The 21883-nt window shown below is 41.7% G+C and overlaps 1 protein-coding gene across 1 annotated transcript; it reads right to left on the bottom strand.

The window, feature by feature from the left end:
* Nucleotides 1-4157: 4157 nt before the first annotated feature.
* LOC142889678 (stromal cell-derived factor 1-like) lies at nucleotides 4158-18280 on the bottom strand. The gene is made up of 4 exons (XM_076028472.1): nucleotides 18101-18280; nucleotides 15905-16022; nucleotides 5565-5648; nucleotides 4158-4403 (listed from the first exon to the last, which is right to left on the bottom strand). Exons 1-4 carry the CDS (start codon nucleotides 18165-18167, stop codon nucleotides 4364-4366), a joined length of 309 nt encoding a protein of 102 aa, XP_075884587.1. The 5' UTR covers nucleotides 18168-18280; the 3' UTR covers nucleotides 4158-4363.
* Between the last annotated feature and the right edge of the window lie 3603 nt (nucleotides 18281-21883).

Genomic DNA, 21883 nt, shown 5'->3' with positions numbered 1-21883 from the left:
CAAATTATAAATCAAACATTGTAAATTTTGTTTTAAGAAAGCAGCAACATGAGGATCTGGAGCAAGTTAAACAACAATACAGCTGCAACCAAGCATAATTCTTTGCACTCAGCCAAAGTACAGTGAGACTGATTAGCGACATCGGGCTAACTTCGGAGGTCCAAATGTCAGTAGTAAAGCTCATCGCTTTAACATCATTCAACTGCGCTGCTAGCTGCGATGACACTCTTCAGTATTGTAAGACAGTCAAATCCACATCCTGAAGTGTTTTCTCTAACAATGGAAGTTCTTCCCAGACGGGTGTAACAACTGTGTTCATTTCACCTATTGTAACTAACTAACTTTCCTTTGAAATTTTGTGAGTCTCAGTGCGAGAGGTACGAAGGTCTTGGTGATCTATTGTTACTGTGGAAAATAACCCCTGATGACCAAAAGGTTCCCGAGTAGGAAGAGTATTTGATTGAATCTTTTAAATATGCAATTTAGAAGTGTCTCTGTTCTGGGAGGATATTTAAGGGAAAGAGCAAGAATCACAAGCACTCTCTTTTTCTTGGTCAATCTCTTTTTTTCTTGGACTCTCTCTCTCTCTCTCTCTCTCTCTCTCTCTCTCCCTCTCTCTCTCTCTCTTTTTCTTATTTCTTCTTCTTCTGTTTCTTTGTCTTCTTGATTTGTTTATGATCATTTTTACACAACTGGTCTGTTCCATTTTTGTTGCATTTTTACTCTGGACATCGCAATAAACTGGTATGTTATCCATTTCCCTTCAAAATGAACTTGTTGAGACTTTTGTTCTATGTGGAGAATAATCTGACATTAGATGTTGATTTAGTCTTCAGTTGTATGGTAAATTTATCCAAGTAATGCTTGTACTCTTTATCTCTGAGTTGAATAGAAAAGATTGAGTGTCATGTTTTTCTAACTATCGAGTTAGATGATATAAACCTCTGAATATCTCAACCTGATGTCTGGGCTGTTCCTCCATGTTAAGAAGGTCACTGAATGCTTTGTCTGTACCTGCCATCACTGAACTAAGATAGGGATTAACCAGAATCCCAATGACCTTAGTTATATGGTAAGTTTCACTGGACATTATTCAAACCCTTAACCTCTGAGTTGGACAGATAAGATTGGGTATCATGTTCAATAACCTCTGAATACTCCAACCCAGACATCAGGCTATTCTTCCATGTTTAATAAACAAACTGAATAGTTTTGTTAATTTATATATGCTTGTGGAATTTGTGGTATTAAACGTTGAAGAATTTTGTCCACCCCTCGGAACATCGGCTTTACATATGTTGCACTTTGCTGTGGGACTTTTTTGCGTCTCAAGTGAAAAGAACCTCCAAATTAAGGACTTGCTTTGTCCGTGCACGCGGCACCCCCGCCAAACGAGAACACATCCTCCTCATCACGGCGACTAGTGTTTTGTCAGGGCATGAAGTCTGACTCCTATCTGTCCCTTGACCCAGTCCTTTTATACATAGAGAAAACATGCAAACGCTCCTCGATGTGTCCTCCTCTGATTGTCTGTCTGGTCTCCGGACCCCAGTCTCATTGGATGTTGAGGCAGCCTTTGATCCAAGTCTCCAGTTAATGATAGTGAAAAGAAACAAGTCCTTATTTGTCAGGGAGCCAAACGACCCATCCTTTGTTCCAGTGTGACCTGTTGAAACAATATGGATGCAAGACATGCCTGAGGTCACAAGTGCCTCTCCCCCGTGCCTCCGATGGATCATAAGTTCCCCACACTGTAAATGAACGGGTTGGATAATTTTTTTGGTGGTCACAAAGTCAGTTGGTTCTGATGTCCATTCTCTGGTCCCCCAGGGTCACCAGTTTGTGAGGGATGTTCTTCCTTTTGTTCTTTGTATGACTCCTGCAACAATGCCTTTTCTTTCTGTATAGGTTAGCTAAGTGATTTAACCATTTCTATATTAGTAATCATATCATTATAAACAAACATCTAAACGAATTATACTATTCAACACAAATATCTACACTAAATATATGATTCCAACACTGTGCTTAAATCTGTCATCTGTCCATCTGTGTGCTGCTTCAATTTACTGCTGTTGGAAGTTTTAATATCCCTGAGAGAGTCATCCCAAAGGGATCAATAAAGTCTTTCTATGTCTATGTCTCCATGTCTACTCTATAAACTGGAGTTTATTAACAAGGTTAATACAAGCTATCATCATGGATCAGTACAAATAAAAATATTAAAGGTGAATATGTTCACTGACATGGAATCAATGGGTTCATTTAGATGAAAAGGAAATTCAATGACGTCGATTTTAGGAGCTGCAAAAACCCATGTGGGTTTTCCCCCCTTTATTTTCTCCACTGTAATCAGGCATGTGGTAGAACAAGATCACGGATGACAAGAGGCATCGATAGACTGTGACGGAAACAGGCAGCAGCTCTTTCATCACGGTTGGGCAGAAAAATTAGAGTAATTTTGCAACATGGCATCAGCCTGTGTGTGTGTGTGTGTGTGTGTGTGTGTGTGTGTGTGTGTGTGGTAGGGGTTGGGATGGAGCGGGGGCAGCCGGGAGGGGCTTAAACCTAATTGGCTGGGATGTGATTGGCTGCAGATGTTGGATGTGAACCCGGCAGTGCTAGTTGTGTGTTGGCTCAGCAGATCTGTTGACTCATAAAGCATCAAGTCAAAGAGCAACAACTGACAGCATCTTTTCTTCTTCTGCTGCTGGAAACATGGAGCTTTTCAAAGTTGGTGTGACTTTAAGTTGACCGACGTGGAGACGGATAGGAGGAACAACAAAGGGTGGTGTGGTGGTAGTGTGTGTGTTTGTTTGTGAGAGAAAGAGAGAGAGTGGGGAGGGGCAAGTGTTTGATTTGTCACAGATAATTTATTTACATTGTAAAATTTAAAAAGAAAAGAGGTAACAGGAACAGTGTTTGACCCCTGGTCAGCAGAATCAGTCAGTCAGTGAATTGAGTCAGTCACTGAGTCAGTGAGTGAGTGAGTAAGAGAATCAGTCAGTCAGTCAGTCACAGTGAGGAGCTGAAGACACACAGTAAACTAGAAACACACACGTGAACTTTTCATCCTGCTGCTTTGCATTGTATTGGCCTGATGCATTAAAGAAGCAGTTAGTCAGTATAAAGTGTAAAAAAAAATAAAAACAATAATTCCAAAGACACACCCTCGATTAAAATGGTTCATACACATATCATACACAAGTGTACAGAGATACAATGACAAACAGGAAGTTGAGTCTCGTCACGCTTCCTGTGTGACCGATGGATCAGCTGATGTTGGTGTTGACGTAAAAACACTGCAGTCGCTCTTTTATCTTCCACCATCAAATTTAAAGGCCCAGCGCCCAAGATTCAGCAGCATCCAATGGTAGGAAAGTGACCACCACCTTTTGATGCTTCACCCTGTGTCTTTCTTTAAAAAATTGCACACAAAATAGACTCACGCTGTGGGTCCTGATTTTTTTCATTTTACTAAAATCACACTTTTGCATTTTCAGTCCCATTTCTCTCCATCAAATGTTGAACACTGTTACAAACTTCTAGTTTACAACACCAAATGTGTATTGCTGGTCATCTACATTCTCATATCAGTGTTTGTTGAGGTTGCTTTGTTTTTTTTTGTTTTTTTAATGCGGTTGCATTAAAAAAATTAGTCCAGCCAGTACAAGAAAATAAAGTGTTTCAGTCCCACTTCTTCATATTCTTTATCAGTAAAGTTTGGCCCTCAGCAGAAAATACACTCAGCCCTTTATCAGATTTGCATAATGTGTGTGTGTGTGTGTATGTGTGTGTGTGTGCTGCAAAGGCCTTCACTGATTGGCCCCCTTGCATGTTTCCCTGCCCACCATCACACCTTACATTGACCTTTTGACCTTTTCATAGCGAAGCCCTCAAGCAACAGAAACATTGTTGCCAGTTGAGCCTTGTCGTCCATCAGCAAAGTGAAGGAGACTTTTGTTTCACACCTCCATCCATTCCAGACTCACTGGTGTCTGCACTCGTTCCAAACAGGAAGACTCACGGCCGCTCATCTCTTCTGTGTCAGCTGGACAGGAAGTGAAGGTGGCTATGTTTAAGGTGGTTATCCACAAGGCCTTGGTACAGGATGCTGGAGCCGAGTCTTAGAATTCCTTGTAAAGGTTAGCGTAGAGTTGTGTCTCCGGGGGAACCTGGTGTTGCTACTGCTGGCTGCTGTTGTTGTATTGTTGTGTTTGTTGTTCTTGTTGTTGTTTCGGCGGTGCAGTGCTGATGTGCTATTGTCCAGAGAGGTGCTTGGGTACATACAGCGTGTTTACATACATCCATAGTAGTGATAGCGAGGTATACAGAGTGGGCAGCAGGGGGCGCTGGCACGTCCTTAATGGATCTTGTTGTTGCGTCGCCTGTTCTTCTTCACCCTGACGACAAGGAAAATGACACACAATGAAGATCACTCAGGAACCCTTCAGCGACGTCCTGGACGTTTGAGGTCAAAGTTCAGTGTCCCGTCGTATTGTGTCAAGATATCACACTGACTAGAATGTATGTGACGTTAAACATAATCTGATGGTGAAAAAAATTATATTTTTGTATGTTTTTATCAGTCCGTTGCCTTGGCGGGTGAGTTAGACAGAAAATTGAGGAAACAACAGGAGGTGGCTTGTTGCACTAGTTTTGAGAGCTGCGCTAACTTTGATAGCTGCGATAGCTTTGATGGCTATGCTAGCCTTTACAGCTGCGCTAGCTTTGATGGCTGGGCTAGTTGCACTGCAGCGTTTAAATAAACTGAGTGAAGCCAAGAAAATGCATTACATCGTGCTACTCTTGCTCTCTCTGACACTTGTGGGCCCGTGTTCCTTGGCCATAATAAGTTGGCTGGCAGCAGCTGCTGTTGTTCCTGGTTTGGGGAAATTGACAAAAGGAACTGCAAGTGAAGAAATGTTTTCTGTGGGAGGTCAACAGGTGGATGAGTGAGATTCCACAATCCCAATATCGTGACAAATCAACACAAAGTCAGCAGTTTAGGGACTGAATCTATAGGTCAGTGGTCAGTTCAGGAGTCACCAACACAAAGTGAGGATAAAATCTTGTTTTTCAGTCAAATATTCTGTGTGTTGCTGTGCATCTCCGGTCACTGGCAACAACATCACACAATGAAGGGTGACTGCATTCCGACATGAAACACTGCACACACACACACACACACACACACACACACACACACACACACACACACTGCAGTCTCCGTTCTGAAGTTATGAAATGTTTTTTAGGGGTGATTAAATCTGTAACTGATATAGACGCTGATTGGTTGACCGTTGGTTGTGCCATTTTTCCTGCGTGTTTCTCTGGTTTCACGTCCGTCTTAAAAAAGTGCTTCAGAAATAAATAAATAAAATAAATTTGACTGTCAGTCTGAGAAGAAGCATCGGCTGAACGTCGGCCAGTGCCACCCCCGCCAAAACTGTCAACACAACAAAGATGCATTTTGACACTAAGTCAGACTGAAGGAGGTGGAAAAGTGCCCTAATTACATATAAATAGCTGGATGAAGAGACTAGGTTGTTTTTCTCTCTTACTTGTTGATGGCATTCTTCAGGTAGCGCTGCAGCCACTTGGTCTCGGGATTGATGCAAACCTCCCTGTTGTTCTTCAACTTGGCGCTACAGGTGAAGCAGACGTGCAAGAAATAAGTATCGAGTTTCACCAGAGAATCAAAGCAGTGATGGGAATTCTGGCTCTTTTCAGCCGATCCTACGATTTTTTTGTTGCTTCTATTATTTTATAACCCAATTATGTGCACAAATTAAATGTTCATGATATCAAAAAATATTAAATATGTATTATGTATACTCACCATGGAACACAGCGCTATAAAAAATAAATATGAAATACCAAGACAAAACACCCATACAACAAAGTACAAGTGAAAGAACACATCAACAAAACATCAGAAGATAAAAACAAAAAATTGCAAAACAAATAAAATGCAGCATTCAGTGAAATATTTTGAGTTTAGCCAAGATTATGATTAAAAAAAAAACCTGAATGCCTCAGCTTTAAAGGATTGATCCTGTTTCTCCTTTCAGTAATTAAAAAAAATAAATACGATGACAAACATGTACATACTGTACAAGTGGCGGGCCATGCATTTCACATCAAGGCCGTCAGTGATGTCATATTTAGTCCACCCAAAATTAATACACTCCATAATACCCTCAACATACAGAATCACGCTTACACATTACATTAACCTTTATAGAGGTGACCTTGTGAAGCAACACAGTTTCTGTGGCATTTAAATCATAATTAAGACCATGTAACTAATAATGTCAAAACTTACATATTGGGAGATTTTAAGAGATTCCTCAACAAAGTTTGAATAAGTCCACTAAAACAACACTGTGTGACCTTGTGAGACCAATGAGACGACAACACAAAAGGAAAAGGCAAAAAACTTTGGTCATTATTTTTTACATTGACAAAAGGGAAAAGATTAAATATTTTTTATCTCAAAATAAAAATAAATATATTTTTTTGTTTTAATGTGTGTGTGTGTGTGTTAGGGATGTCCGATCTAGCATATTTTACTAGATCGACGATCAGCTATTGAAGTCGAAGGTTTCCGTCCAGCCGCGTGTCTCTACATTTGTAAACAAAACAATATTCCCGCCATGTGGCGATGCTACGAGTTGGAAGAGGAATGCAGACCCGCAGCGAAAAGTCTGCAAGCTAATGACGTCCCGTGGTGGCAGCAACAGAGCTTCTTATAACACAACTAATTTAATTCGGTAACTCAAGAAACATAAAGCAGAATATAAGGAATAAGGAATACAGCGCTGCTCGCTAGTTTAAGAAAAGACAAGTTAACTGTGTTAGCCGTGAGCTGCTAGCCTGCTACACTGATTTCATTTTTTTTTTTTTTGCTTTGGTGGTTTACAGTAACTAAAGTTACTGATTATATTCACTTACTAAGCAAAGAGTGCAGTCATCACCAAGCTCTGAAGACACTTTGAAAATAAATGTGCTTACTTTATAAGTTATACTTACATAATAATTTTTATTTTATTTATATATGGCTCTAGTCTTTTTTTTTTTTTTTACTGAGCATTGTTAAACTTGAGCTGCTACATTGTTAAGTTTATTTTGTATCAGTAGTTTATTGTAACTGAAGTTACTGATTCAGTGAAGCGTACGTTATCTTTACAAAGTCTACATTTGTATTTACTGTGCGAAGAGTGAAGTCATCACCAAGCTCCAAATGCACTTTGAAAATGAATGTACTTACTTTATAAGCACAATTTTACATTGCTATTTTTCATTTCATTTATAGGTTTTATATAGTTTACTCCCTGTGTTCTTCAATTTGTATAATAAACAAAATGTTGAGGAAAAGCAAAGCATGGATTGATCGTTGAAACAAACTATCCAATTTTATTTTGCAATGCACCAAAAGAAAAGTCTGAATCCAATGGATTCAGTTTATTCAGGGTAAGAAAAAAGATTGGATCGGGAAAAAAATAAAATCGGGATTGGCAATTACTCATCATTAAAAAAATAAATGGGATTGGATCGGGACCAGAAAAATGTGTGTGCAGCTTTCGATCAACTGAACTGAACATTGAAAAGTCTCAACTTTACAAGCATTAAAGACTATTAGCCCCAACTTACACCAAAAGCGTCTGTGGCGCATCCATGTTGCGTGCCAGAGCCACGTGGAAACCGCTCCGTACCCTCTCACACCAAACGCGTTTCCAAGCAGGGCGTCTTGCACAGCGGCAAGATAGGTTCGCACAAGGGTTGCAAAATTACACGACAATCCAGGTAGTTTTGCATGTATTCAAAAAACAAAACCAAAAAAACGTCCTAATTCTTTACCAGAGTGGCGCAGTTTCACACTTATGGGACGCTTCTGAAATGTGCCTGTGCCACGCCTGGTGTGAACTTGCACACTCACTTTAATGGATGTTTTTTGCTGTGGAGCCGCGACCAAGCCGCGAACGCGCTGCAGACGCTTTGGGTAAATTAGGGATTAAAGCTGCCACTGCCAGCCACAGAGAGGCCACTTCATTAGGGAAAGTGTTGCCTTCCTCAAAGTTCAAGTAGTTCCTCAACAGTCAATCACTCCTTATCCTATATAACTCGTTACTGCTGCCATACTTAGATGACTGTTCCGAGATATGGGGAAACACGTTAAGAAGCACGTTACAGAAGAAGAAGCATTTTACAAAAGAGAGCCATTAGAATCATCCACAACGCGTACTTCCAAGAATCCACCAATCCAGTATTTATTCACTCCAAAATTCTCAAATTCATTGATCTGCTCGAATACAAAACTGTGCAGGTAATGTACAGAGCAAGGAACAACATGTTACCTCACAACATCCAGCGACTGTTCTCCGACAGAGATGGGAATTACAGGCTCAGGGGAAAATTCAATCTTAAAGTTTGCACAATACACACAACGAAAATAAGTTTTTGTATTTCAATAATCGGGGTTAAATTATGGAATGGTCTGAACCTGGACGCCAAAGAATGTGTAAACTTGGGACTATTTAGGATAAAGTACAAAAATTAGTGATGTGTCGGTCGCGAACGAAACGGCTCTAAGAGCCGGCTCTTTGACGTGAACGACGGGAGCCGTCTCTCTCTCTCTCCTCTTTCTCTCTCGCTCTCTCTCTCTCTCTCTCGATGCCGCATTTGATGGTATATATATATACATATTAAGGGTGTCAAAGTTAACGCGTTATTAATGCGTTAACTCAACACCGCTTTATCGCCGACAATTGTTTTATCTCGCGATTAACGCATATGGTGCTTTTTGAACCTTTGGCCGCTCTGTAGATTGTGGAAACGGGAAATGAATTGACTCACAGCACACAGTCACACGCTTGCAGCCGGCTTGTAAACACACAAAAAAAAGAAAAAGACACTGAGCGTAGATGAGCACTAGGAAGGACTAACATGGATAAGGCGTCAATTGTAAATGGAAAGTTCCACTTCAAAACCCTGCCAGATGGCAGTCTTGACAGGACAAAAGTGATATGCATTTACTGTAACGAGCGCTTCCATTCGGCGCCCACGTCAATCAATGTGGTGGTTCACACCAGACGCGAACAGGCGCACGGCTCGCGCCATGCAGTTGTCGAGCGATCCTCGTCAATAGTACAGGAAGTCGCTCAGAAAAAACGAGAAAATCCGTTGAATTTTCAAAATAAACTAATTTCAAAATAAAAACCGAATGACAAATTCGATCATATTTGTATGTTATATTTGTCAGTACATTGTATCAGAGTGCGAGAGAGATTAAACAAATACACACACAAACACACAGAGGAAGACTAGAGATGCCGGTCAGTGATCATTATGAAAGAGGTCTTGAGATGGACACCTGAGTGCGTGTTTCTATTTACACACACACACACACGCACAACATTTTTTTTTACCCTGTGCATCTTTTGTTTTGTTAGTAGTACTTGTCATTGCTCCAACACGAATAAACATGCTGCATTTGCATAAAGCAAGTATTTGCCTACTCCCATGTTGATATGATTATTAAAAAAATGGAAAAAGTATCAGTTTACGGTAAATTTAGAGCAGATAAAACAAATATGCGATTAATTTGCGATTAATCGTGAGTTAACTATGGAAAACCATGCGATTAAACGGATTAATTTTTTTAATCGACTGACAGCTCTAATATATATATATATGTATATATACATATAAAATTTCTCCAGTATTCTTACAGTTGAATTCCAGCACTGTTTTATAACTGGAATTGTCTTTTGTTTAGATTTGTCTTTGGTTTTCTGTCATCTAATCGTATATACTTAATTTAGTGCATAAGTTTGTATATTTATCTAAGTTTAGGGGTAGGTACATAAGTTCTTACTTCTTCCTACCCCTTTTCGAATATGAATAATATTATTTTGATTTATATTTCACTGGTGTTTACTTATCCTATTTTTCTTATTTATATATGTTTTTTTTTATTTTATTTTTTATTTTCTCATTTCTCACTTTCATGTTCGAAATAAATAAATCAAATCAAACCAATCGATGAGACAGTGACTTCAAAATAAGAACCTGTTGCTGGTGAAAAGGCTCTCGTCACCAAATATTGAGCAGCCGGATTTGTTCCCTCATCTGCTGCGGCGTGTGTGTATGTGCGTGCGTCTGCGTGTGTGTCTATTGGGGTCGAGGGTGAGTGCTGCCAGGGGGGGGCAACATGTGGCTCTCACACCTCAATGGCAAAAGGTCGTGTTTGAGAGTTAACAGCTCCCCAGGTGTCCCCCTCTCCTCTCTCCTTCCCCCCAAACTCAATTTGACCCCCCCAAGACACACACAAGACTCGTTTACATGCAGAGCTTAATCGGACTAAGCAATAATTCGGAATCGGAATTCTCACCTTGTCCCCGTATCCATGCAGCTGAGAAATTTGAATTATTGACGGGAACATGTCCTCCTCCCAACAGTAGGGGGTGGAGTGAGTCTTTTCAGCTGGTCAGCTGCTTTCGGTTGACATATTAAATCATTATGATATGTATGATAGTTCATAATGTGCATGTTACTTTGCAGATAAGCTGTACCCTATTTCTTGTGCTCATGGTTATTTTAAAAGGCAGACAAGAACGTCGTTTGCTGTTGGAGGGCTACAACAACACTTCGATGCTACGCTTTGTGCCGTCGCTACGGACCCCAAACTCTCGTTCTTGTTGGATGCGGGTTCTGCGCAGACTGGTGGGAGAGTTTGTGTACAGGTTTTGCAAAGGAACGGTGTCTTCAGTTATACACACGCTCATTAAAGTGCCAACCGTGGAGGAAGCTGGTGCCGCTGCACGCTGTTTCCAGCAGAATAACCGCGAAATTATCGAAATAAAAACAAATCAGAAAAACATCTCTTTGCTGTGCTTTTATTTACAACATTAAAATGCTTCTAACTTACAAAAAATGTGAACGAAAAGTTGGAAATATAAATACGAAGGAATACGTATTTGTTCAGGGGTGCACAAAGCCGCAGCCCTGCATTTGCTGCGCTACCCTTTTTAAAAAGGTCTCTGTTGCGCTTTATTTTAATATGTCCATCTCTTTTAGATGAGAAAGCATCGCCCCGGTCTCATCCTCTCTCCAAATGTCAACATTCTTATTCGCGTTTGCAAGGTTGTTTCGCGCTGTCTGTTTTGTGAGACGACGTAGTTGTGCGGTCATGAGTCGCGAGAGGGAGGCGTGGTGCAGAGAAATTCGAATTCCAATCGCATTATCTGGGTGTCTCAATCGGAGTTCTCCGATTCCAATCGGAGTTCTCAAACTCCGATCATAATCGGACTAAGGCAATAATTCGAATTTCTCTAGTGCCATGTAAACGCACTGACTGAGTCAGTTCAGTGGTATAAAAGCTCTGCTGACAAATTGAACCTCCTCAGCTGCTGTCTGTCGTAAGATTTTTCAACACACACACAAACACACAAACACACTGGCTGCAGTGAGCCATGACGGTGCTGCGTCATCAAACTTCTGCTGAGACCATGAAGACATCAACAGGCTTCACTTCTGGAAGACGACCTCTGAGCTGCAGCTGCAACAGCAACAGCAGCAATGCCCTGGGTCCGGAAAAAAACTCAGGGCCAGATCCACAAAGCGATTGCCCGGCTTTTGCGCCAGAAAATCAGTGTAAATAGCACCAAAAACGGTGATTCTGATCCACAGAGGGGACGCAAGCGTGAAAATCAGCTGAAAATGCGCTGAGGCGCAGGTAGCTGCAGGGCTGCGTCAGACTCATTTGAATGTATTTAAATGAGTCATTACGCGCAAAAGGACACACCCCCTTCTATGCAAATATGCCAACCAAAACCAGGCGCAGCTTCTGTCTGTCCAAGTGTTTCTTGCTTTTGAGTGAAACTTTCCTCTCTATGCTATGCTCGCCGTCCGTCATCCAGATGTCAAGCGGCTGGAGTACTTTTGTTCAGCCTCTGGGGATGATAGCAGGTATGGAGTTGAAAACTTCAAGTTTCGCTTTGAACTGTGGCGTAATGTGCGCTCGCATGCTGTCCATCACAAGCAGGGCTCTGCGTGTTCTAAAGAAACCATCCGGATGCTTAGTGTAGCATTTTGTAAGCCAAAATTTCATAATTTCTTGATCCATCCACCCTTTCTCATTCACGGCCACGACACCAGCAGAGGGAGATTGGATTTTTGGCATGGTTTTTCGTTTGAAAATGACCAATAGTGGCAATTTTGATCCATCGCCACAACATGCCAGCACCACTGTGAAGTGTGATTTTTCATGACCAGTTGCCACTAAATTCACGCTCTTTTGCCCTTTCTCTGCGACACTTCGACCCATGGGGATGTCAAAAGTGTGGGGGACCTCGTCCATGTTGATGATGTGATCCGGTGTCACGTTGTGCTCAGTTACTTGCTTTTCAACAAACTCACGGAAACTATCGATCTTGGCTTGGAAATCTGCTGGCAGTTTTTGGGACACCGTTGTCCGTGCTCTGATAGAGAGGCGGTTGCGTTGCATGAAGCGGAAGCACCAAGAAGGTCCTCCAGCAAAGTCCTTTATATTCATCGCCTTGGCAACTACCTGAGCATGGAGACGTAACTGCACCGTTGACAAGCCTTTCCCCGGTGCACGTTTTTCAAGCACCCACTGGCAAACTCGTTCCCCTAGCTGTGGCCATCTAGCTTTCAGCCCGCGATTAGCTTTTTTTGTTTTCTTCATCGCAGTCAGAGTAGCCTCCGCTTTTCGCCAGTCCCTAACAGGTTCTCATTTAATCCAAACTTTCTCTCTGCTGCTCGATTACTGTTTTCAGCTGCAAATTTCACTACTTGCAGGTTGTAGTCTGCAGTATATGATTTTCTTTTTGGGGGGCATTTGTGTTCAGTCGTTCTCAGTCGTCTTTGTAAGCTAATGTTTACTTTTTAAATTTTCAATTATTAAGGAGCAGGAGATATCAGTGCGTAAGTCTAGAGTGCCCTCTCGTGGCTGTCTGTGAATTTTTCATGTATGAGTCGCCCCGGAGTATTAGTCGCAGGACAGCCAACCTATGAAAAAAAGTGTGACTTATAGGCCGGAAAATACGGTACTTTGATTCGGATGAAATTCTTAAAAATAATTTAAACATTTTTTCAAAAACCTAAACCAGTCGAATCAAATAAATGTGACCCACCTTATTAGCCAGACGTGCAAATTTCACAAACGCTTATTTTCTACTTCTTAATTTAACAGTTGACAACGTGGATCGAACGCTGAAAGGCAATATCGTCTTCAGCCTAAAGGCAAAAAGTTCAGGAAGGAATCCAAAAATGATTTCTAAAGAAGCATTACAGTGAAGTGGAACAACAGAGTATGATGAGTTTTCAAATCGTATTTTTATTCAAACGAGAAACAAAAAAATAATGACATTTAAGGTCATTATTGGACACAAGAACGACAACTTAAATAGCCTATGATAATATATTGTGTCTACAAAACACAGCAAGAAGAAGAAATTGTTTCACAAAAAACTGTCTTTTTTTTTTTTTAAGGAATTATCGCTTTCTTCTCTCTCTGAGCACATGTTCTTGTCCTGACTGCGGATTCTTCGGCTCCCTTGTTTGCACATATTTGGCTTTGAGAGTAGCAGCGATCCTCCCCAGACCCCCTATCAGCTCAACGTGGTTTTTCTGTTGTTGGTTACTCCAGACAGAGATAGTTTCGTTGAGACTTGCCATCGAACTAGCAAACTGCCTGGAGCTCCTCACTACATGGGTTAATGCCCGGCGTACGCCTTTAAATTCCACACTTCTGGGATAATCTGGGATAATGTAGCTGGGTGTTCTGCCCTGGTCTGCCGCTGCTGCTCGCAACAGAGGAGTCGGTCGATCTCCCCACAATGTACTGACGGCCAGAGACTGCAACCGTTGTCTCAAAGGGCTCAGATGGTGGAGATGGTGCAAGGTGGATATGTAGTGGAGGGTTACCTGGTGGGTCAGGCAGGGAATCACCTAAAAGGGATTTTAATTAAAGTTTACCCTCCATTTGTAAAGAAAAAAGCTAAATTACGAAAAGTGGCAGAAAGGTAATTTTTTGATGGAACGACATAAGGGAATATACATACTTTCCAGCTCTTGTTGTGACACACTTTCGCCCGTAACAACTTCCTCCAAATCGTTAAGGGGACATTCTTTTGGTGGTCCACCGCCCGTCGCAGGCATTTGAGAGGTGTTAAATGATATTTTTTCTTTGGTCCGTCATTCTTTCGGGAGAACTTTCCGTTGGCACTGACTGCCAGTGAAATACTTTCCCATAATTTCTTTCTTTCACTGGGATTTAATTTTTTTTGCTTTAATTTTGTTGCATGTCTACTTGCTTCAGCATCGAGGGCAGCCAGCTCACGATCTGAAAATCGTGTTTGCTCAGTTTGCTCTCCTGCTCTGGGCTGAAGTATATGCTTGTGTGTCTGCTTGTCTAGAGACCAACTGAGATCTTGAAGAAAAAGAACAAGAAAAAAATAAGCCTCGAAAGCCCCTTTCCCACTGGCCAAAAAACGTAATGTTGTCCCGCTATTAATCGGCATTTGGTTGCAGTGGGAAATGCTCACCGAGCCGCGCCGAAACGCGTCAAACAACCCGTCAAACAATCGGCTCCGATCGACTCGGCTCCGAAAGGGAGACCCGCGACGACATCACATCCACGGGATGACGTTGAGCATTATGTGCGCTAAGTCCTAATAGCCAGTTGTGGCATATATCATGTACTGACGCAAAGGTATTTTATAACATTCCATCAACGCTCATTTAGTCCCTTCATGAGGAAAGGAACTAAGGCGCTAGCCCAGACCACATGGTCAGATGGTGGCTGGGGCGTGGTAGGGGATCCTTTCATCTGCCTCCATTGAAATGTCACAGCTGAGTGGCACCCTCTGGTGGCCTCCTGAACGCCCTCTGACCTTTGAAACTCTTGGCCTAATTGTTTCTTTGTTTTTTTTTTACCGGGGGGGCAGAATCCCCTGCAGCCTCCCGACCTCTCCCATTCCCTACCCCCCGACCACCCAGCCCCCGCCTCCTGATTTTGACAGCAAACAAACAATCCAAGTCTTTAACGTCAATGTTTGTTTCCAGATCAGTGGCATTGCACTGCAGCGTGGTGCCGGGTGGGAAATGGGAAAAAAAAAGGGGGAAGTGGGCTGTTGGGGTGAGGGGGTGGGGGTCAGCTGAAATACAAAGGAAATCACTTTGACCCTTAATTATGACTTCCTCCACAAAATATGAATCGGTCACTTCTCTCCTTCAAGTTATCAGAGGAAGAATGGAAGGATATTAACGCCTCAGTCCTCTGCCAACGCTAAACGCTAACATAGCCAGAGGAGCTTGCTTTGATGATAGGGCTGTCGGGTAGAAAAAACTGGAATCAGCGCTGATAAACAATTAAAAAATGTCATCGTTTAAAAGAAGGAAAAGAAAAATCAAGGTCGGTAGTTTTTGAGGGAAATTAGTGAACTTTAAAGCTGATTTATTTTCACATTTTCAAAAATATTGCTATTCAATGGATGTCACTTCTCTGTCCTGTAGGGGTTTTTGAAGCATTTCTGCATTAAATCTATTATTAGTATTTCATCCATCACACAGTAGCTGACTGTTGTTTTCGGTGTTTTAGAATATTTGGTTGTTTTTACCCCATCTTTATGCATCACTGAAAAACCAAGGCCTGTAGTGACACATAAAAAAAAATTTGTGACTTAATTTTTCAGTTTTTCAGGCTCCTTCAAGACCAAAAACACACACACAAAAAAACTCAATCAGCCATACAAACTTTTTTCTCTTTCAACTTTAGTTTCTCATTTTCCCTGCATAAAAAAGTCAGGGTTTTTTCTCCCCCATTGCAGAACAAACATTAAAAGGCAGTGCATACACAAGCTTGCAAGCAACTCACATGACTTGGAAGGGGCAGTTGGGTGTGTGGAGGAACTTGAGCTCTTTGATGGAGCGCTGGGGCACTGTGTTGAGGGTGGAGCGACACCAGCAGCGCTCCACCAGGCTGATGGGCTTCGCTGAGGACCAGGAGGAGGGAAGAAAAAGAAATAAAGGTGGTGAGATGAGGCAACGTACAACAGCTGCTGAAGAGGCTGAAATAACCACAGTGAAAGGTCCCACTTTGCACACATTTTTCAGATCTTTGTTTGTTCATTTATTTTTGGATGAACGAATGGATGGAATGCCCACTGATTCCTTCATTGAAAATTAGTCAATTAATAGTAATAATTAAAAAAAAATAGTTGGATAAGTAGATGGATAGATACATGATAATAATCAGAGAGAAGGTCATTGCTAGGGCTCCAAGGAATCCTATATATATTTCATGAGATAACAGATGTATTTCATTCTTTTTCCTCATCTGTAACTTATCCCTCCATTTTATTGCCTCCCTTCTTTTTTCATTTATCATTATTTTTCCTTATTTGCCACTTTTTCTTCCTGATAATTATAGTATTTATTATTATATTTCAGTATAAAAATGTTTCAAATTGCTAATTTACAATTGATACACACACACACACACACACACACACACACACACACACACAAACAAACAAAAACGTAGGTTTCCCTCTGCAGTTGATGAGTTTCCTCCACATTCAATCTGTTCTGGTCTCTCTACTTGTGCCTGTCAATTTAACAAGGTGGTGGTGTGTGTGTGTGTGTGTGTGTGTGTGTGTGTGTGTGTGTGTGTGTGTAAGGGGGGGAGCGGCAATCAGCACAAGTGCTTCTTAAAATGATTCCAAACCTCCCGAGTGCCTCAGTGAAGCCATGCGAAGTGGCTTTATACAACCCACCGTGAATTATTTTTTCTTCCTTGCCACCATAAAAAAAAACCTGAAATAAATACGACAGCTGTTGTAAAAATGTTGCTGCGGTAAGAACAAAAGTGCCTCAGTAAAACTTTATAAATACCTTATCAAGTCCCAGAACAAACAGGTTTCAGAGTTCCATAAGTTTGGACAGTGATTACTTTCATTTGGCATTTGGCAACAATCGTTTATTTTTATTTTTTTCATTCTTTTGTGTCCAAGTTTCAGCCATTTGCTGCTGTTTGAAATGCAGAAATAAACTGACATTATATCAGCCAGGAGACCCTCTGATTCTCTGATTCCAGGCCTGGATACGTTACCAACCAATGGCTCGATCACTGACTCTGCTTGTGTGCTAACTGGCAGCATCAAGCGCTAGAAGCGGCTAATTGTTTCCCTCTAATTCGAAGCTAATTAAAGGAAAGCAAAGGGAACAAACACACACACTCTAGGCCATAAACTCTTTAATATGCAGGCAGGGGCTAAAACAACAAGCTTTGCATAATGCAGGCCTGGCGACACAACCTCCCACCCCCCACCTCCCACACCCCTGACCACCCCTCCCCAGGGTTTGCAGCGCTCTATCCAGTGTTTGGGATCATGGCAGAGACACTTGCAGCCCAACTGGTTGGTCCAAAACAAGCAGCGGGGAAAATCACATGATAGTTAAAGCGGCTGGATTAGTTGTTATAATTGATTCTAATTGATACTTGAAGTATAGTTTTTTATTAAGTTAGTGGAGTGTTTTTCCGATACTTCAAAAAATTTTAAATAAAGCAAAACAATATATTGTGCTTTTCAATTTAAAATGGAATTTTGGCAAGAAGGCAAATCAAGAAAAATGTCATTTACAGTCAATATTCTTGGTGCATATAAATGCTGTTGAAATCATTTGGGGATACATTTTTTTTTCTTCCAGATGTCTGAAATAACTACATTTTAATTTAGAAAAAATATATCTTTAATAATGAGATGTGATGAGCCTTCAAAAACATCCAATCATGGATAAAACCATACAGTTTTCTTTCCCACTTAAGATTCACAACTTCACGCATCATTGAAAATGATCTGCATGACATCCTTTGGACGGCCACCAAAATAATAAATGACAACAGAACAACTTTAAAACTTCAAACGAATTTCAGAAAAGTTCCAAGCAGCAGCAGTGAAGAAGAAACTCCGGACAAAGCTTCTCGACTTCTAGACATTCTTCCAACATCTTTTGAGCAGCAGTGCGTCTCCAAATGAAAGAAATAAAGGAAAGAAGTGTGGGGACTCACCGGTGGAGGATGGGACGTGTGTGGTCACGGCCAGCAGACTTAGCAGCACCAGCAGCTTGACATCCATTGTGGGGCTGCTCTTCTTCTTCTTCTTCTTCTTCTTCTTCTTCTTCTTCTTCTCTCTCAGCGTCTCTCTGCCACAATCCTCACTGCCAGACTGAGCTGCAGCTCCGGCTGCGGCCGTGTTAAAACTCCTGCTGAGGGAGGAGAGGCTGAGGGGGAGTCTCACTTTGTCAGGAGAGAGGGGGAGGGCGGAAGGGCAGCCAGTCAGCAAAGACTTCCTCCATTGTGAAAAGTGTTGGCTGGGAATGAAGGAGGAGAAAGTCTTCAGGGAATTATTTGCTATTTTGTCTTTTTCCTGACGTTCCCAACATTCTCCGGGAATGCTGGGAACAGAGCGACTGCTGCAGAGTGACGGAGCACAGTCTGGGCTCTGTGCTGTCAGATGTTGGTGGTTTCTGTCTGAACCTGCTGCTCTTCACCTCCATGCTTTATTCATTTTCTTCTTTTCTTTCCCTCCCTCCCTCCACTCTGATCCTTTCTGGAACGCCTCTGCAGCGGCTGATTCTGGACATGCCGACAGAACGGTCTATCTGGATTCAGTTCTTGGCTCCTGATGCCTGAATCGCCGCCTCACTGTGGTGTGTTCAAGTGCTTGGCAAGTCTAAAATAGTTCAGGTGTGTGGACTCAATGTCAGACTCAGGGGTAATTACTGATCTGCTGGGACTGGAACGCATCAAAACCATCGCAGCAAGAGAAAATATCCAGTGGAGGAACATGCCTTGTTGTGACGTCAGGGGTGACAGGTCAGACTGGCTGAACACCATAGATGGGTAAAGCAAGACTCAAACCGCTAAAATAGCCACTGGGTGCCACCAACCCCGAAGGAGTGTGTGTGTGTGTGTGTGTGTGTGTGTGTGTGTACATATCGTCTGTTTACAAGCCCCTAGGACTAATAAGGTACCTAAGAATGTGTCAAAACCTGTTGCAGTTCAGCAGAAATCCCCTAGGTGGCGACTGTTGGTGTGCATGAGACTGCACTGTAAAAAATGTCAGTGAAATTAACATTAATATCCTGTAAAATCTTGACATAAAAAAAACTGTAGCAAGAAAAACATTGAAACTTTGTATATTTTAAAACAATGTATTGTAAACAACAGACCAATACATAATTGTCAATTTTACAGTCAGCATATAAGAGAGTATTTCTTTGTAGAATTAATATGTTGCTGTATTATAATCATAGAAAAATTGTCATTCTTGGACCAACATAATACAGTTAAAATTTCAATATGGCTTGGTTTATAGAACTTTAAAAAAATGTAAAATTCTTAACAATTAAAAATGTTAAAATTATAGAAAATATGTTGTAATTTCTAGATAAATACTGGAACTTAGATTAAATCCAGACGAATGCAAACAGATTTAGCAATGGCTAGTCTCACATAAACAATTAATGGTAGAGTTCATCTGTATAGATCTATTTGATTCTACTTAAACACTCATTTGTTCAAATGTATGCTTTAAAATTAATTCTAATCTGCATAATTTCATCAGTTTGAAATGAGTTGATACTAGTTTGGTTTTAAAAGTTGCGAGACAGTTGTTATTATTGCCGCCTCACAGTACGAAGGTTGTGAGTTCGATTCCAGGTCTGGGATCATTCTGTGCGGAGTTTGCCTGGTCTGCGTGGCTTCTTTCGGGGTTCTCCAGCTTCCTCCCAAAGTCCAAAAACATGCATGCGAGGTCAATTGAAACTCTAAATTGTCCGTAGGTTTGAAGGTGAGTGCAAATGGTTGTGTCTCTACATAACAGCAATAATTAGTCCTAGCATACCCCCATGACCCTGATTTTGGGAAAAACTGGTATGGAAAATGAATGGAAAGATGGTTTTCATAGAAGTTATGAGAGGTAGGGTGTACCAAGGCGATGGTGCAGACTAATGTTCAAAAACCTCTATGGCACACAACTTCACAAAGATGGTGACATTGCCCGGTATGGTGTAGCTGGGGCCCCACCCTGGAGACAGGCCTGGGGTTGCGGCCCATATCCGAACACCTGATGGCTGGGTCTCAGCCCACTGGACCCAGCTGGGCCCAGCCCGATGGAGCGACATGGGTCCAGCCTCCTGTGGGCTCACCAACCTCAGAGGAAGCTGCAGGGGTCAGATTGTTCGGTGGACCATTGAGGTCCAGGGCCTGGACGACCTCGTAACTGCTTGAAAGCAGACTCTCCATTTCTCTCGTGTTGCCTGCGGTGAGCGATGGCAGGCTTATTTCCAGAAAGACTCGGCAGGCCCAAGCGCATCATGAGGGTCTGTTGGGAACATCTGGTTGAGCTATAATTGGATTTATATGCTAGAATAATATCATGCTATTCAAACAACTTTATTTAATTTAAATAGATATACTCATTGTTATTAATTTAAAGTAATAATTATATTATATTGTATTTTTTAGATATTATATAATTATTCTTTATATAACTATTATTTTTAGTAAATACATAAATCTAATAATTCTCAAGTGGTTTGTGTTTCTGTGGTTAAATACGCAGGGCACACTGGAGAAAAAATGTCAGAAAGCATAAACGTTGCGTGAGATTTTAAAAATGCAAGGACCAATCAATAAAGGAGTACCTTTTGTGGACTCTTCTATGATTGGATGCCACGTTTTGGCGGAGTACTTGGCGCGGAGCAGACAGACTTGGAATTGTGGGAGCAGACGAAACACATTGCGAGGAGTACGAACGGGGAGAGCGAGAAAGACGAAATTGGAGCAGTGACGAGTGACGGAGCAGGAGACACGGAGGTTCGGGGGTTGGAGACAAAGAGGTGTCATAAAGGAGGCGGGGAGACAAGTCGGAGCAGGGACGACGGACGAGGAGACAAGCGAGAACAGGTACGTTGAGGAGGCATTACCATGCTATAAGCGGTAAGCTAGCAGACTTCATTTTTACGCTAACAGACGAAGTCTTAACTTGAGCGGCATCGCCATTAGTTACTTCAAACGTGCTTTCAATATTTCTCAACATGTTTGCATGCCGTTTTTGTAGCAAAACTCTTCTAACTTTGAGAGACTACGTTCTGCATTGCCGCGTTCATAGAAATGAACCACGCTGCGTTTTCCAGTGTGTCGGCGTCGACTGCAAGAAGACATTTTCCACGTACGCCGCTTTCAAAGCTCATTTCTACCGCATACACAATGTGCCCGAACCTCCGCACAGTAGAGCCGTTGTTTCAGATTTGAAATGCGGCATTTCGCTGCGCGTCCGCCAGTTTCATACAGCAAAAGAACTCATCCATCATTTGAAAGAGCATTTAGTTGAGGCAAGAGTTGTATCATGTCCCGTAGTTGATTGCAAAAACGTGTTCACAAATAAATCAACTTTCACTGCTCACATGTCACGCAAACATAAAGGATGTTCTGTGGAAAACATAAGTGATGTTTACAGGGAAACGCAGTCTCCTAGCACTGTATGTGAGGATGCTTCACAGATCTTCAACACAGTAGGTCCTTCAACCAGTGGAAGCTGTGAACTCCCACACGATTTCAATAAAACCTTTCTCAGGAATATTTGTTTATTCTATCTACAATTGCAAGGGCAGCTCCTTCTCCCTGCTTCAACAATCCAGATTGTTGTGGAGGAGATACAAAATGTGCATGAGTTAGGACAGGATTTCACTAGAAGTAAACTTCATTCACTTTTAAAAGATGACATGGGTCTAACAGATGATGCAGTCGCTAAAATCTGTGATTGCGTTAAAGATTCAGATCTATTCT

Source organism: Nelusetta ayraudi, unplaced genomic scaffold, assembly GCF_046127955.1.
Source record: "Nelusetta ayraudi isolate G7.1 ecotype Tasmania unplaced genomic scaffold, CSIRO-AGI_Nayr_v1 ptg000023l, whole genome shotgun sequence".
In the NCBI taxonomy this organism is placed as follows: domain Eukaryota; kingdom Metazoa; phylum Chordata; class Actinopteri; order Tetraodontiformes; family Monacanthidae; genus Nelusetta; species Nelusetta ayraudi.
Note: the sequence above shows the minus strand (reverse complement) of the source record. Positions and strands in the feature narration are given on the sequence as shown.